This window comes from Leptopilina boulardi, unplaced genomic scaffold (genome assembly GCF_019393585.1).
Source record: "Leptopilina boulardi isolate dan_hultmark-lab unplaced genomic scaffold, ZJU_Lbou_2.1 LbouV2_399, whole genome shotgun sequence".
NCBI lineage: Eukaryota > Metazoa > Arthropoda > Insecta > Hymenoptera > Figitidae > Leptopilina > Leptopilina boulardi.
Window position 1 is genome coordinate 2063767 of NW_026137972.1, and position 17234 is coordinate 2081000.

General features: G+C 29.3%; 1 protein-coding gene across 2 annotated transcripts in view; it reads right to left on the bottom strand.

The window, feature by feature from the left end:
- LOC127288914 (putative transcription factor SOX-15) overlaps nt 1-16033 on the bottom strand; it is a 65202-nt gene extending 49169 nt beyond the window's left edge. For both annotated transcript variants that reach the window (XM_051316620.1, XM_051316619.1), the window contains exons 1-2: nt 15812-16033; nt 3410-3801 (exon numbers count right to left, since the gene is read on the bottom strand). In XM_051316620.1, coding sequence (XP_051172577.1) covers nt 3410-3570 — 161 coding nt within the window. In that variant the 5' untranslated portion in view covers nt 3571-3801; nt 15812-16033. The remainder of the gene's footprint in view (nt 1-3409; nt 3802-15811) is intronic.
- Between the last annotated feature and the right edge of the window lie 1201 nt (nt 16034-17234).

The window sequence follows — 17234 nt, forward strand, 5'->3', positions numbered from 1 at the left end:
CTTGAAAAAAAGAGGCAAGAAATAAATAATAGTTAAATAACAGAAAAAGAGCAAAAATAAAAAATACGCGGTTTTAAAAATTTTTATTCAACGAATTATAAATTTATTTTTTATAAGATAAATAGAAGAAATAATTATAATAATAAATAATTCTCTAAAATATATGTTAGATGCGCATTTTTCAATTATTTTTTAGAAAAAAAAAAAAATTTTTTTTTTTCAACTTGGATATATTCAGTATAGGTATAAGTGCCATATTCGACGATACGGTCGGCGTTGCATGCGACGGCCGTGATCATAGTAATGGAACGAAGCGGAACGATAATCGTGACATCGTACAACGCTTGTCAAGAAGAATTATACATATCACGAAAAAATTACATTTTTCCCTAAATACTTTGCATTTAATGCATTTAAATGTTTTTCGCATATAACTTTCATTTTGATTTAATCTCAAACACTGATTTGTCACACAATAAACTGACGAAAAAAAAGTTTTTTTTTTTATCTCTTGTATCAAATTTTAAGTGTTATAAATAAAAAAACAAATTTATATTTAATATTAATAATACTTTAATTTTATATGTAAATTTTAAAATAATTTATACATTTCAAATTTAAATTAATACACGCTGTAGATTCACCTGCACATCCTGCGATGTGTTTCAGATCGAAAACTTGATAATTAATAATTTGAAATAAAATAAAAAATGAGTGACTTATTCAAAAATTCGTGCCGCATTGTTGCAAAGAAGTAGAAACACATTTATAATACAAATACTACGCTATAATAAATGATTCAATATAAAAAAAATCTACAATGTTTGATTCATCCAGAAAAAAATTCGTTGTTCAATGAAATAATTTCTTTAAATCAAAGAAATAATTTCAATAAATCAAATAAATTTGTCCATTATTATAGAGTTAAAGAAAAATTTTCTTTGATTTAGAAATTGTTTCTTCACTTTATTTTTTGTTGACTCAACGAAATAGTTCTTTGATTTTACGAAATTATTTATTTGAATCAAAGAAATAAACAAAAAAAACTGTTTAGATCATAAATCCGATTATAATTATCGCGCTGAGGCACATACAGCTGTTTACGAATTTACGTAGTCTACACAAAGCAAAGAAAACTTTTTTTAATTCAAACAAATTTCATCTTTCATTCAAAAAGTGATTTAAAAAAAAACGATTTCTTTGTTTCAAACAAAAAATTTCTTTAATTCAAAATACAATTGAACATTTTTTTCATAAAAGCAAAAACTTTTTTTAATTCAAAAAAATTTCCATCAAAGTGGTTTTAAAAAAACGATTTCTTTGTTTCAAAGAAATTTTTTTTTTATATTTACAAATTTATTTTGATTTTTCTGAAAATAAATCTTTACCCAGGAATTAAATTTTTTTTTTCATAATAAGGAAGAGAAAATATCCCTTGTTATACATATATGTGAAATATTGATTGAAGGAAATTCATAACGAGCAAAATATCAATATTATGTACATATATATATTGTTGTGCGTGGGAGTATAAGAAAGGAGAGAAACGTCGCGTTCAATCTACGCGGGTATATAAAAAGAGTAACGAGGGGTTAAGAGAAAACGCGCATCACCTTGCTGTGTATAGAGTGAAGAAGAAGAAGAGGACTTTGCGTGGAATCGCCAAGAGTTGGCGATTGGCGATTACACTAACCAAACAGTGGGGTACGCCCCTACAATTTGCCCCGAGATCATCTTTCCCCTAATCGCCGCGCTAATAACAGGATTACGGGGCCTGACCGCGGAATCGTAGGTACACATATACTTATCCCTAATTTGACCATATCGTTATTAATATGCAATGCGATATAATACAATTCCGACGGCTTAAAGTCGCGATAAGCCTCCGGCAACAATTCGATTTTACTCAATTATATTCAAGTACTGTGAGATTTATTCCCTCTATATCTTTTAACGTCAATTTTCAAATACGTAAATTGAATATATATTTTCGTTATTATTTTCTCTCCTTTGCCCCTCGGAATTTTATATACACGAATCGAAAACGCTTTCTCCATTTTTTTTTGTAGTGTAAAAATTAAAAGAAATGAAACATAAGAATGCGATAGAGAAGGAGAGAAAAATTTTCTATCTCATTGTTAGGAAACGTTCACACTACTATTCTTTCTGATTGGTTGCCAGATAGGGGAATCCCTTTTTTGAAATTTTAGGATAAACATAATACAACGTCTGAAATGTGAAACTTCCCTTTTATCGACACTAGTGGTTGCGGTTTTCATTGTCCTCACTCGCCATTTGTCATAATTCTGGTTAACTACCGCACCCTGCTCTAGTGAAAATTTAGTGACTTAATAGTAACTTTTAATTTTAATAATAGTCACTAAATTTTCACTAGCGCAGGGTGCGGTAGTTGAAGAGAATTATGACAAATGGCCTCTTAAGGTACTTCTACAGTAAGTACCAATTCTATACAGTATCCAGTGTCATGGCATTTTTCTTGGTTCTTATTGGAGAAATACCTTTACAATACTACTGTGCTCAGGGTTGGTCCACACTCGCAAAAATTCCCACTCGACAATTGTCATAATTCTCGTCAACTACCGCACCCTGCTCTAGTGAAACTTCAGTGACTTTATTATAAAAATTAAAAGTTACTATAAAGTTACTAAATTTTTACTAGATCAGGGAGCAGTAGTTGAAGAGAATTATGACAAATGGCGAGTGGAAATTTTGGCGATTGGGGAAAAAGAAGCACAGTAGTATCGTAAAGGTACTTCTACAATAAGAACCAAGAAAAATGCCATGACACTGGATACTGTATAGAATTGGATATTGTATAGAATTGTTACTTACTGCAGAAGTACCTTAAGAAGCCATTTGCCATAATTCTCTTCAACTATCGCACCCTGCTCTAGTGAAAATTTAGTGACTATTATTAAAATTAAAAGTTACTATTAAGTCACTAAATTTTCACTAGAACAGGGTGCGGTAGTTGACGAGAATTATGACAAATGGCGAGTGGGGCTTTTGGCGAGTGTGGACAATGTGATTTCACCTTTAGAATACAAATAAAGAAATTTCTTTAATAACTAGACTATTAAATAATAATAAAGAGTAAAAAGAAAATAATAACTGTTGAAAATATTAAAATATATTTTTAAAAAGCATAAAAAAAAAATAGGTTTCCATTCTCCCCACTCGACATTTGTCATAATTCTCGTTAACTACTACACTCCGCTCTAGTAAAAATTTAGTAACTTTCTAGTAACTTTTAATTTTAACTACAAAATTACTAAATTTTCACTAGAGCAGGGAGCGGTAGTTGAAGAGAATTATAACAAATGCGGCGTGTCCTAAGGCAATAAATTCGCAGGGTTGGGAAATGTTTTGAAAAATAAATAATACTCACGTATAATGTGAATAAGAAGGGCTGGGCTGATTGAGATGGGAGGCAGTGGTGAGGCCCTGAATAGGGTCCCTAGCTGGGGAATTTTGAGCCGCCGCTCCTCCCGGTACAGCGTGATGATAACGCTGGCACATTTCGGCCAAATTCCATCCATGGGCATCCATATATTAGCACTGCTTCTCTCTCCTTCTTTGGTACACCATCCATTTCAATCGTGAGGCACTCCCTGAACCACTTTTGTTTTTTTTCTTTTTATTTATTTCTTTTTTTTTTTTTATTACACGCACACTATTCACGAAATTAGAAAATTGTCACCCCCACATAAATCACTCCAATAACATCCTCAAACACCACGAAGTCAAATTCATCAGTTCACATAAGCTCCTCATTGTTTCCTGAAATTATAAAGTAATATATTTTTAAATGTTTTATTTTTTTCTACACCAGTGACTTGATATTTTTAAAACACTGTACAAATATTTATGATGTTTGCAAAGCGATATATTTCATATTTATTAGAGCAAATTTATTTGGTTTTCTTATCTTCAAAATTAAAAATGGAGAATTCAATATGGAGGACATTTTTTTAAAAAATTGGTTGAATTTACTTGAAACTTGTTGCTTGGGGGGTTTTTGGGGTTGCTTATTACGAATTTGATGTCGATTTTTAAAAATTCAAAATGACGGATCCAATATGGCGGAATAATTTGTAAAATGTTACTAAATTTGCTTGAAACTCGTTACTCGGAGATTTTCGTGGTCGCTGATTACGAATTTGAGGTCAATTTTCAAAAATTCAAAATGGCGGATCCAATATGGCGGACGAATTTTTAAAAAATTTATCGGATTCATTTGAAACTTGTTACTCGGGGGTTTTTGGGGTCGCTGATTACGAATCTGAGGTCAGATTTAAAAAATTCAAAATGTCGGATCCAATATAGCGCACAAATTTTGTAAAAATTTATCGAATTCACTTGAAACTCATCACTCGGGGGTTTTTGGGGTCGCTGATTACGAATTTCATGTCAGTTTTTAAAAAATTCAAAATGGTGGATCCAATATGGCGACAAAATGATTAAAAATTTATTAAATCAGCGACTAGAAGAAGTAATTTTACTCCCTAGGATTTAGTTTCTAGTTTTTCAAATGTAATATAAAAGTACTAAAAGAAAAACTTTTTTCTAAATAAAAATTATAAACTTTTTAAAATTCTCACCAAATTTCTTAGGATTGATTTTACAAATGATTACTGATAACAAAAATCGATCTGAATTATGATTGATACAGTTATAATTGCATTTTTTGAGTATGGGATTAATTTTCTAAAGATCATAGAAAGGATAAAAAAAGGTCAAAGATCCTTGTAAAATAATAAAAGGCTTCTGAATTACATGACGCCAAATTACATACACCAATATTTTACAGTTAATAGATAAAGATCGTATATATATATATAATAATTTAAAAAGTATATACTTTTATCCCGAACTTTATTATCTTTAGAAAATTCCATCAAAATGAACAATTTCAATTAAAGTCATAAAAGTTCTTCTTCAATTCAAACGTAAATAAAATTAATTTAGAATAATATAACGAAATGAGAATTTTAATTTAAAAAATTAATTTTTTTGACAGTAATTAGTTAAATTTAAAAAAAAAATTAAAAATATCACGTTATCGTTACCAAAAAGTAACGCATTACAGAAAAATGTAATACGAATTCATTAAATTATTATCTAAGATAGAAACTATTTATTGAATATTATAAAATCGAATAATTCATGAAATTTAATTATATAATGTTAGCGGCATAATTATTGAAAAATCAAATAGAGAATGCCACTCATTTTGATTGGAGGAGACGATTGAAGAAAAAAAAAAATACAAATCTTTCGAAAGACGCGTATCGCTGTTGTTATTTATACGAATCGACATGACTTGAAAAATCTTTCCGACGTTAATGACTAAGTTGTTCCCACCCAACGAGCAAGCGTCGTGTGTGCATTGCATTAAAAATCTAGTAATTAATTCTTGATCTACCTCTAATAAATCATTTTTCATATAAAAAAATAAACTACTGAATTTTCTATTTATAACAATTTTTTTTTTTCTTTGAAAATGTAATTTTGATAAATGTTATGAAATAAATTCATATTTAAAAATTTTTTTTGTTTTGTTAACAAAATACTTGTTATTGACATTATTAACTTAATTTACATAAAATGAAAAAAATATTACAGTATTTGAATTGAATTTATTGTTTTAAAAAAAAATAAGAGAGAATAATTAAGAATGATGATAATATTGTACGACACAGGTGAAATAAAAATTATATATAAATTTATGTTGTAGAGTAGAATTTTTCCAAGGAATGTTATGTGACACCCGACATTCCAGACTTTCATGCATCCATCCATGTAATGGCATCCATCGCTTGACGACGGTAGTGTGTCTATCGCGTATCGATCTGGCATCGTGATTATTATTGCGTTATGTCTTGCCACGATTGAGACCTCTTTTATTCTATGCACTCATGCTTTGGCTCTGCATTAACATACACACAATAACGCGGGAGCATATATATATATGTATTTACATAGCTATCTTAGAGAAGAAAAATATTTTTTATTAATTTAAAAACAAATTTTTGAAAAAATTTTGAAGCATGTCTATTATTCTATGAGAAAAACACTACTGCGCATATCTAAGTACTGTGAAACATTACAGCGCATGTCCAGATGCTCTACACACCTATTGCGCATGTCTAGATACTGTAGAACTCTACTGCGCATGTATAAATACTGTACAACTTTACTGCGCATGTCCACATGCTGTACAAATCTATTGCGCATGTCCAGATGTTTTACAAATCTATTGCGCATGTTCAGATACTGTAGAACTCTACTGCGCATGTCTAATTTCTATACAACTCTATTGCGCATGTCCAATTTCTATTTAACTTTACTACGCATGTCCAGATTCTGTACAACTCGATTTATTCGTTCGTTAATTATTATTCTAATTACTACAAAAAATTGTTATAATTTAAATACATTTATTTATAATAGTTATTTATAACAAAGTAATTAAAAAAATTATTTTAATAATTATTTTTGCAAAAAAATATTACCGTCAAAAATGCCCTCGATTAGTATTGGTAAATAAAAACATGAATTTAATATAAAAAAATTTATATGAAAAAAGAATACAATAGTTAAAAAAAATCAGGGTCATAAAGCCCGTTAGTTTTGTATAAATAAAATAATTTTTTTTTTAAATTGAAATAGTCATTTTTACGAAAAGATATCTCTTACTCCTGGAGAAGATTGAAATAGTCAAATGCGACGGTGCAAAAAAAATTTTCAGGTTATAATTTGAATTATTCCCCCCCACCCCCTCCTCCTTCCCTTGGTACAGATTGAGATAAAGATAGGGTATTGAAATACGATCTAAATGGTATCCGACACTGGGATAAAAGTTAAGCGTGTGCTGTATGGGCTATATAGTATATATAGTGAGCGTTAGTATATATATGTATAATGCTACATATATGCAGCGCCATTCAGCTAGCTTTTGCTTATCTCGGCCTTATAGGAACGTTTTCCACGGGTGATCGACGATGAAACACGAGCGATCGATGAAAAACGAGGTAAGTGCCAATTCCTTGACTCATAATAATGATTATACGATTTGTATATATATATAGGAGAAAATTAACTTTTGTTTCAATAGGTAAAAAGTTTCTCTAAAAAGAAATTTTTTTCATATTCGTTTTTTAGTATTTGGTAAAATTTAAAAAAAAATGCGAATGTACTGTATGAGATAGAAAAGGATATAAGTATATATCTATTCTTTTCTATCTCATGTATCACTTTCGCGATTCTATTGTAATTAGGGCTTAAGACCAGGGATGAGTAGGTGACATACTTCATTTATCCTTATTCGCCGTTTGTCATAATTATCGTCAACTGCCGCACCCTGCTCTAGTAAAAATTCAGTGATTTTATTGTTAAAATTAAAAGTTACTATATAGTTACTAAATTTTCACTAGAGCAGGGTGCGGTAGTTGATGAGAATTATGACAAACGGCGAGTGTGGACAATGGAAACCAACCCTGAGTACATCGTAAAGGTCCTTCTACAATAAGAACCAAGAAAAATGCCATGAAACTAGTTTCATAAAATTATTGTATAAAATTAGTACTTATTGTAGAAGCACCTTAAGAAGCAATTTGTCATAATGTTCTTCAACTACATGCTATAGTGAAAATTTAGTGATTTTATTGTTAAAATTAAAAGTTACTATAAAGTACAAAATTTTTACTAGAACAGGGTGCGGTAGTTTACAAGAATTGTGACAAATGAGGAGTGGGGACAAATTTTATTGTGCGTCAGTATAAATTATAAATACAAGTTAACAACAATATGAAAATTCCGCACAAAAGTTGGAAAAAGTTTTTCATGAATCCGGCCAATTAGAAACATGATTGGCGTGACGTTATAATTTACATTGGGTTAGCATATTCAACAGCCAATGAGAAAGAGGTTCGTTTCCATTGTCCCCACTCGTCATTTGACATAATTCTCGTCAACTACCGCACCCTGCTCTAGTAAAAATTTAGTATCTTTATAGTAACTTTTAATTTTAATTATAAAGTTACTAAATTTTTACTAGAGCAGGGTGCGGTAGTTGACGAGAATTATGACAAATGACGAGTGGGGACAATGGAAACCAACCAAAGACAAATGGGGTGCAATGTAAACTCGCCATAATGACTGGACACATTGAGAGAGCTTTCAACCGTCTGAGTTGTTTCGTGGTTATGCACGCAAGACCCAAAATCAATCCACAAACAAGAAAAATTAATCCAATATTTAATTCGAAATCTTTTATCATCGAGCAAAAAAAAGATATCGAAAAGATTCTCTGACGAGGAAAATGTTTGATTGAAAGATTAGTTTTTTACTATATAATCAAAATCAAAAATATTTTTTTTTATCAAAAATATATTCTCTTTATGTCGACATTTCGACATGGATGTGAACAAATATGAAAATAGTTTCACCAAAAAGAGTTGACGTGTGGATGATGTGCTCCTCTACTCAAATTTGCCATAACAAACGTAGATAACCCAGAAAAGAAGTGACTGTGAAAAAGTTATATATTCATTATTCAGAAAGCACACCGGCGTGAAGAAGCAGCAAGTCTAATTTTGTGAAAGTAAAATCTGCCGACTAATGCTTTGTCCAACAAAAAAAAACCTATTACAATGATACTTTAATTTTCAAAATTAATTTCTTTTGTAAATCATTTTTGCTATTACCGAAAAGAAAAATTTACCAAAAAAAAATTATATTTATCTAATTAGTACACCTGGAAAAAAAAATTTCTTTGAATCAAAGAAATCGTTTCTTTAAACTGTTTCAATTAAAACAACTTTTCTTTTACGAAAAAGAAATTTTGAAGTGTTTTTAATCAAAGAAACTTTTTTTTTGATTCAAAGAAAACTTATTTTTCATCGCACCAATGGGATAAATTGAAGTTTTGGGTTTGCATGAACTATTCCAAATGAAAAAGTTGAGCTTGATTGAATATTTTGAGCAAAAAAAAAATTCACTTATAAGTCTTGGATCGACACTAATTGGGGACGTCGCTGAAGATTTTCCCCTTTCGAAAAGTCATCGCCTATCTCGGCGCTTACTTAGCACGCCCACGATGCCTCGTCTTTCCTTTTATAAGATCGCGGGTTGAGAGAGAGAGAGAGAGAATTTCTCGCTTATTATCCGTTCCTTGGATTTCTCGCAAAAATCTCAACAGCGTCTTCGTGTGTAAGTTCCACGAGTGACTCATGCACAATGGGCCCTCGCAACAAGCAAGCGACGCGTGATTTACAGCTCATTACCGATTTCATACGTGACATTACATCGAGCGATCTGAAGTATGGCTCTTCATATATGAGAGAAAGGAATAGGCAAAAAAAAAAAATATATATATATATAGAAGGAGAAAAAAAATTTTCTACTTTCATATATAGATATGCCCGTGAGGGATGATCGGCTGTGACTGACTCGTGACAAGGAAACGTCATTTAGGCGCGGCCTGTGCCTTAAATTAAGACAATATTCCACACACTCTCTCACGGTCGGTAAAGCAGATTTACGAGATCAAATTGATAGGCGACAAATGGGACGGATCGAATTGCAGTCATGCATTCCTTACGTGTGTTAAACGAGAAGGTGAATGCCAAGCTGAGATCACATTCTTATATGAACCAATATAACTATGTGAAAAAATTATTTCGAATTATGTAATTTGCAATGTCTTATAAATTATTATCACGAGTTTGGGGAAAATGTGACTCTTAACAGCGTCTATGGACATTTATGATTTCCTACATCCAGGAAAAGAATTCTTTGATTCAAAGAAACTCATTTCTTTGATTCAAAGAAATCACATTCTTTGACAAATTTTTCCTTGATTCAAAGAAATCACATTCTTTGACAAATTTTTCTTTGATTCAAAGAAAATAAATTCCTTTAACATATTTTTCTTTGATTCAAAGAAAATTTATTTGTTTCAAACAAATTTTCTTGGTTTAAAACAAAAATTATTTTCGTTTCAAAGAAATTTTTTCTTTAATTTAAATAAATAATTCTTTTATTCTATATATATCAATGTTTCAATTTCTTTGATTTAATGCACAAATTTATTTCATTCAAAGAAAAATTTATTTGAATGAAAAAAAATTTCTTTGATTGTAAAAAATTTTGAAATTTTTAGGTTTATTTGTTTCAAAAAAAAAATTTATTTCGAATAAAAGAAAAGAAGTCAAAGAAATTGGTTTCTTTAAATCAAAGAAATCTTTTCTATCGGTGTAAAAAAATTTTTCAAATTGATGGAAAATTATAAAAATTGTTAATGTCATCTGAGAAATAAGAAACCTAAAAACAGACGCCATTGTAATTTGGAAATTTTTAGTTTGGAATACAATAATATATAATTTTTAATTTAGCAAAATTCGCATTCTCGACAGAATTTCAAATGTATTGAATGTGTTCTGCTAAATTTAAATTCAGTTAAATTATTGTTTTATTCATATGAAACCTTCTAACAAATTTCTTTAATTTTGTAAGTTAATGTAATTACTTTAAAATAATAATAATAATTTAATAATTTTAAATACTAAATAAGTAAAGAAAAAATTTTTCCACGTCAAACGTTTACAGAAACGTAAGTTTTTTCCTAATTAAGTCTCCGAAATTCTGACGTTGAGAATTTTTTAAATTTCTGTTTCATTTAATTTTTGCATTTTAAAAAATAACAGATTGGCGTTAACTAATTTTTAAATTTTGCGCCATTAGCTATAGTTTTTTCATAGTTAGCGCTCTTTCACGATTCTTAACCTAAAAATATTTAATTTACTGATTTTTACGCCATTAAATAACTTTGGTTAGTTTTTGACCGTATCTCTAAGGGTACGGGCACACTTCAACGAAATCTAGTGAATGTTTAGTAACTTTCTAGTAATTTTTCAAAAATTTCGATTGGAACTAGAAAGTTACTAAACATTCACTAGATTTCGTTGAAGTGTGACCGTACCCTAAATTACGAAATTGAATAACATTTTTGCAGGTTAGAAATAATGGCGCGAAATTTAAAATTAATTTTTAAAAACTCATTCGAGCTTGTCAAAAAATAAGGAAACATTTTGTTTCTGAAAAAGAAACTAGTGAATAACTGTAAAATTTTGTCATGGTTTCACATCTCTCTATATAGAGTTTTTCAGTGTGATCTATAGAATCTAGAATGTTATTGTTGGGAATATTCGAAAAGACAGTTACGCACGAAGAGCGTCTTAACCTCTATGGATATAATAATGCGGTGCCTGGCACCTCGCGCGGAAATGTCAGACAACGTGCACGAAGTGAAGAGCGAACCAGGCAAAAGATATCCGCTATGCACAACGGCGACGGCAACAACGACAACATTAGCAGCCGTCGCTCGCGTGGGAGTGTGACATAATAACGTCCAATCGCCAATATATCGACAAACTCGTGATATTTTTTTATTTTAAAAAAAATATATATTCGACCACTTTTTTAAAAATTTTTAATATATTTTTCCTAAAAGTTATTTTTTTTAATTATGACAATTAAATTTATATATATATTTTTTTTTTTAAAAATGTACAAAATTAAAAAATTTTCTTAACTTTGCATTTTCCGAAATGAACAAACCTGATTGGTTATCCAGAATCTGATTCATTGTGGATAACCAATCAGGTGAGTGTATTTCGGAAAATGCAAAGTGAAGAAAATTTTCATTGGTTTACATTGTCCTCACTTGCCATTTGTCATAATTCTCGACAACTACCGCACGCTGCTCTAGTAAAAATTTAGTGACTTTATTTTTAAAATTCAAAAGTTACTATAAAGTTACTAACTTTTAACTAGAGTAGGGTGCGGTAGTTGACGAGAATTATGACGAGTGGGGGCAATGGAAACCAACCCCTTTTACCGAAGGTGTAAATGTACCTTTATTGTGTAAAAATCAGGGTTGGGCACTGACGTGTCAGTTGAGGTTGATGACGTAAAATAGCTAAATCAGGTAATGTGCCTCAAAAGGAGGTAAAATACTGTAAAGTACTTCGTTAAGTTGGCAGACATTTTTTTTTGTTAAATTGGTAGATATATCTATGGAACCATACATAACCTCACATTTTGTTGACAACTTGACGTTTGGGACAATTTTTGCACCAAAATTTTTTTAGTGAATAATTTTTATTCTATTTCGACATAAAAAATAATAAATATATATATATATATAGGAAATATTAACAGATACATTTTTGGCAGTTAGAAATAGTTTTTAATTTAAATTTTTATCATAAAAATTTCATCAAATTTTTTTCATATTTTGATCATGGACCATAATAATATCGAATTGATTAGGACGATTTCTCACTGGGTTACGTGCCCAACCCTGGTCAAATGATAGAACTTTTAATAGAATTGACCAATTTTAATAAATCAAAAAAAAAATAAAATAAAAGCTTATTGGCTATAGAGAATAGAGGAAAAATATAAAGGAATATGAAAAAAATTTTCTAACCTATTAAAAATCATTGCAAACTTAATATACATTTTCAGACAGAAATCAACAATTTTTATGTCAGCAGTGCTAAGAAAAATGATGACAATTTATTAAATTCGCTTGCAATTTGTTACTTGGAGATTTTTGGACTCGCTGATTACGAATTTGATGTCGATTTTAAAAATTTCAAAATGGCGGATCCAATATGGCGGAGTAGTTTTTAAAAAATTATCAAATTCTCTTGAAAATTGTTACTCGGGGGTTTTCGGGGTCGCTGATTATGAATCTGATGTCGGTTTTCAAAAATTCAAAATGACGGATTCAATATGGCGGAATAATTTGTAAAATGTTACTAAATTTGCTTGAAACTCGTTTACTCGGAAGTTTTCGGGGTCGCTGATTAGGAATCCGATGTTGGTTTTCAAAAATTTTGATTATTGGCTTTTATCGATTTAAGCACTAATAGTTTGATGACTGTAAAAAAATAAATAAATAAATTTAAGTTATAAATTTAATTAATCAATTTTTCTTGTAGACAAATTTATTCATTTTCTGATAAAAAAAATATTTAAGGACTAAGTTAACATAATCTGATAAATTCAATTTTGAAAAAAAATTGTAAACATGATTTTTTATGAATAATATATGTATAAAAATAATGTTTGCAAAGAAATTTTTTAAAATTGATTTTTTAAGGTTTTACACTGAAAAAAAAATTTATTTCATTGAAATAATCGGTTACTTGACTATTATAAAATAAATATTTACTTGAAGCAAATGATTTTTATTTGAATTAAATAAACTGTATTTGAACCAATAATTTCTATATTTGAAACTAATACTATTTAATTGACTCAAATAATAATTATTAGATACAAAATAAAATTTAATAAAATTTCACAATTTTAATACAAATAAATATTTATTTATTAAATAATTTTTTTTTTCAATACATTAACTTGCTCCACATTTTATTTAATATAAATTAATCCCTTCATTTACTTATGTCAATCAATTAATCATTCTGGAGGTTAATAAACCTCAAATCGTAAATTGAAATTAGATTCTATGAAAAAAAATATCAAATTTATATCAAAATATTAGATATAAAAAATTAAAAATTAAAATAAATTTAAATTTCTCGACTAATTTTATTAAAATCAAAATTCTTTTAATATTTTTTCCTAATTTAAAAAATTTTCTATACTAGAAATATTAAATATTTACTGCAGTAGTTAATTGTAACAAAAACTGAATCGTAAAATATATCAGATGTAGAAAATATAGAAAATTAAAAAAAACTTGTATTATGTTAAAATATTATATAGTATAAAGATTTAAAAAAAAAATTATGATAAAGATCATAAAATTACTATGTTTAAAATGGATTTAAAAAAATTATAATTGACAATGATGATAACTTTTTTTTTCGAAAGGGATTAGATGATAATTTAAAAACGATACGAACAAAATCATATAATCCGATCTACTGATGTCAAAATAAGGCGAAGGATAAATCGCAAAGAAAAAAAAAATTAGACGATATTTAAATTATTAAAAATTTGCTTGTAATAAATCAAATTGAAAGTTACAAAAAGAAAAAAGTTCAATAAACGAAACAAATAGAAGGAGAAATTAAAAATTTACCCACTATAACAAATAATAATTCAATTTTAATTTAATTTTTAATTTGATTTCTAATTTAATTTGTAATTTAAATCATTTTAGTTGTTAAATTTTTTTATAAATGTTTTTTTTACATTTATTGTAAATGCAGAACTCAAAAGTAGGTTCTATTTATTAGTTAGAATTTTTCATTGACAGAATTTCATTTGATAAAATATTTTTTTTTTGAAAGATGAAGGGTTGAATAAAATCTAATACATAATTATAATATTTTCTTTCTTAAAAATTTTAGTTTTTGAAAATCTTGTAACAATTATTATTGATCTTTGATTATAGCGTTGAAATTTTTTTTTAATCAACAATGATTGTTTGCAAATAAAAAAAAGAAAAAAAATACCATTATTATAAATTAAAATGCACGAAACAAATTTTAGAAGTATTTACTATTATTTTCTTATAGCGGCCAAGATATCTTGTAATAATAATAATAATAATAATAAGATATTATCAACTATCTCACTGAGGTGTCGTTCTAGATTATATTGAATAGACGCAAGGACATTTAATTCAACAATGTCAGTTGCAAAAATAACTAAGGAAAATTCTTATAGCAAAATTCTAATTCTGATAATTTTAGACTCCGGAAAATCACCATATTCGCAGGGATTTTAATACTAGAAAAGGAAAATCCAAATTGATCTCAAGTTATTACAAAAATAAAAATAGTTAATAAGAAACTGGCAAAATTTTTCATGTTAATTTTCTAAAAATCCAAAAGTTTTGAATTCTCTTCTCGAGTAAAGAAGCCAAAGGGAAAATTATTTAACAGAAAAAATTGAAGTAGAAACTTTAGCTACATTGAAAAATAAATATTTTCTACCTAAAAATATAATTTTGTTAGAAATTCGAAGGATTTCCTTTAGCACGTTAGAAGATCATCATCCCATCAGCAAAGATTATTCCACGATCTTAGGGATAATGATAATTCTGCTCCTATCTAAAGCTGTATCATTTTGTTAGATGCTAAGTTTAGGACTTTTGGTTCCTAATAAATATCGTCTTGTTGTTCTCCTAGAAAAAATTTTGGCACATTTTCTAATGATGATTTTTTTTCGTCACCAAAAACTTATTTACAGAAGACTTTAGGAAATTAGAAGTCCTAAAGTCATTAGAAGTCTTTAGAAAATCAAAAGTCCCAAAGTTAATAGAAGTCTTTAGGACTATAGGAGAAAAATCATCTTCGGGTGCTAATCTAAAATAATTTTACCACATATTCTAAAGATGTTTTTTGCTTTAACAAAAATTATCTCAGGGTCTTAAAGTACTCCTATAGAAGTATTATTTTTTTGAAGTCTTTAGAGAACTTTAGGAGTCTCACCAAAGATAATTCCCACTGGCAAATGAAACTTTAGCTCCTACCAAAAATTTTATCACTTTGTCAAGAGATTTTAATGCTTGAACCACCAAAAATTACCTCTAGTTTTTATTTTAGCCTAATGGAATGCTAAAGATTCGAAGTTCTCTTAGACTACAAAATTCCCTTCACGTTTATTTTTTTAGGGGTGATTTATTCTAATGGAGAACAAAAGTTCTTATTAAGAACAAAAGTTTTTGAATGATAAAAAATTGTTCACGAGGAAATATGAAAGGGGGATGATGGACAAATTTGAATAAACTTGATCGTACCGTTTATCGGGAACGACAGAAGTCATCTCAAATGACCGTCACCGCTAAGTCAGTCACGAATCCAGAGGTGGCAAGTTCCGTCAAGCCAGGTCACTCAACACCAACATCACCAGGAGTTCGCGTGTCAGTTTCACAAAAGCAAAACAACAATAATAATAATAATAATAATCGAATCCGGAAGATTAGAAGCAGTGGTAGTACGTTCAAACACTAGTGGGCGGACAGGATTAGTAATTTTTTTTTTCAAAACTATCGTCACTCTCACTTGTAAATTCTCACTTGGATCATTGTTTTCTTTTTTTTTTTTGTTGTCACAAAAATTTTTTTTTGGCGCGAACGAAGGAGAGCTTATATTTGTATTTTGATTTACAAAAAACGAAAGGAGCGCGCGAGGAGGCTCTCCTCTTTTGCGTGCTGCCTGTGTCTGCGTGTTTCGTGGTGCACGACTCGGGCGGACTGAGTGCCTTGAGGTGAACAGAGGTGACTTGCGACTCGCGAACGGCGAACCACGCCGCGCGGCGGTGGAACCGAGCGCGGGCGGGAGAAGGCGCCCCGTTTACTTGTATGGAGGAGAGAAACACATAAACATACACAAACACACGTGTGTGTGCAACTTAAAGGCATACTGAAACAGAAAACCGCAGGAAAAAAAAAAGGAACGATAGGCGCACAGAATCGACTAAATCTGCTCTCGCGGTCGCTCAAATAAATTGCCGACCCGATTCGTTAAACGGAGCATTGTCGTCGATCCTCGCCGCATCCAACAATTTTTACTCTCAAGGACACTTTAGTTCTTTTAAGAACAATTTGAAAAATTTTTTACTTTTAGACGCTAGGGGAAAATAAAATTATTATCTTTTCATTGTAATTTGAAAAATTTTTTTTTTGTTGAAGCTAATTAAATAACCCTTAAAATTTAAATACAGACAGATCAGTACGAATTAGTTCAAGAAATTGTGTAAAAACAATCCGAAAATGATCGGTAATTAAAATATTTTTTGGCGAAATTCTGAGCTATATTTGGTTTTATTTAACTTACAAGTAATACAAAAATGAATAAAGAATAATCCAGAATTTTTATGTAAACTATTCGTGATCATCTGAAAATCTTTATGTGGAAAATGGTGGTATTTATTTATAATTAAAAAAATTCTTGGGCGAAATTCTGAGCTATATAATTTGATTTTATTTAACGTAGTACAATCCAAAATGAGTATAAAATACTTTTCAATTTTTATGTAAACTATCCGCAAACAGTAGGCAACAATCCGGATTAAGTACTACACAGAGAAAAATGATTTAGCTTTAGCAGCAAATATGCATTACCTCTAATCAATTAGCTGGTTGTGCTAACGATTTAGCTGATGCAGCAATAGTTATTTGCTATTGCAGCTAATAGATATTTGCTACATTTGAAAAAAAG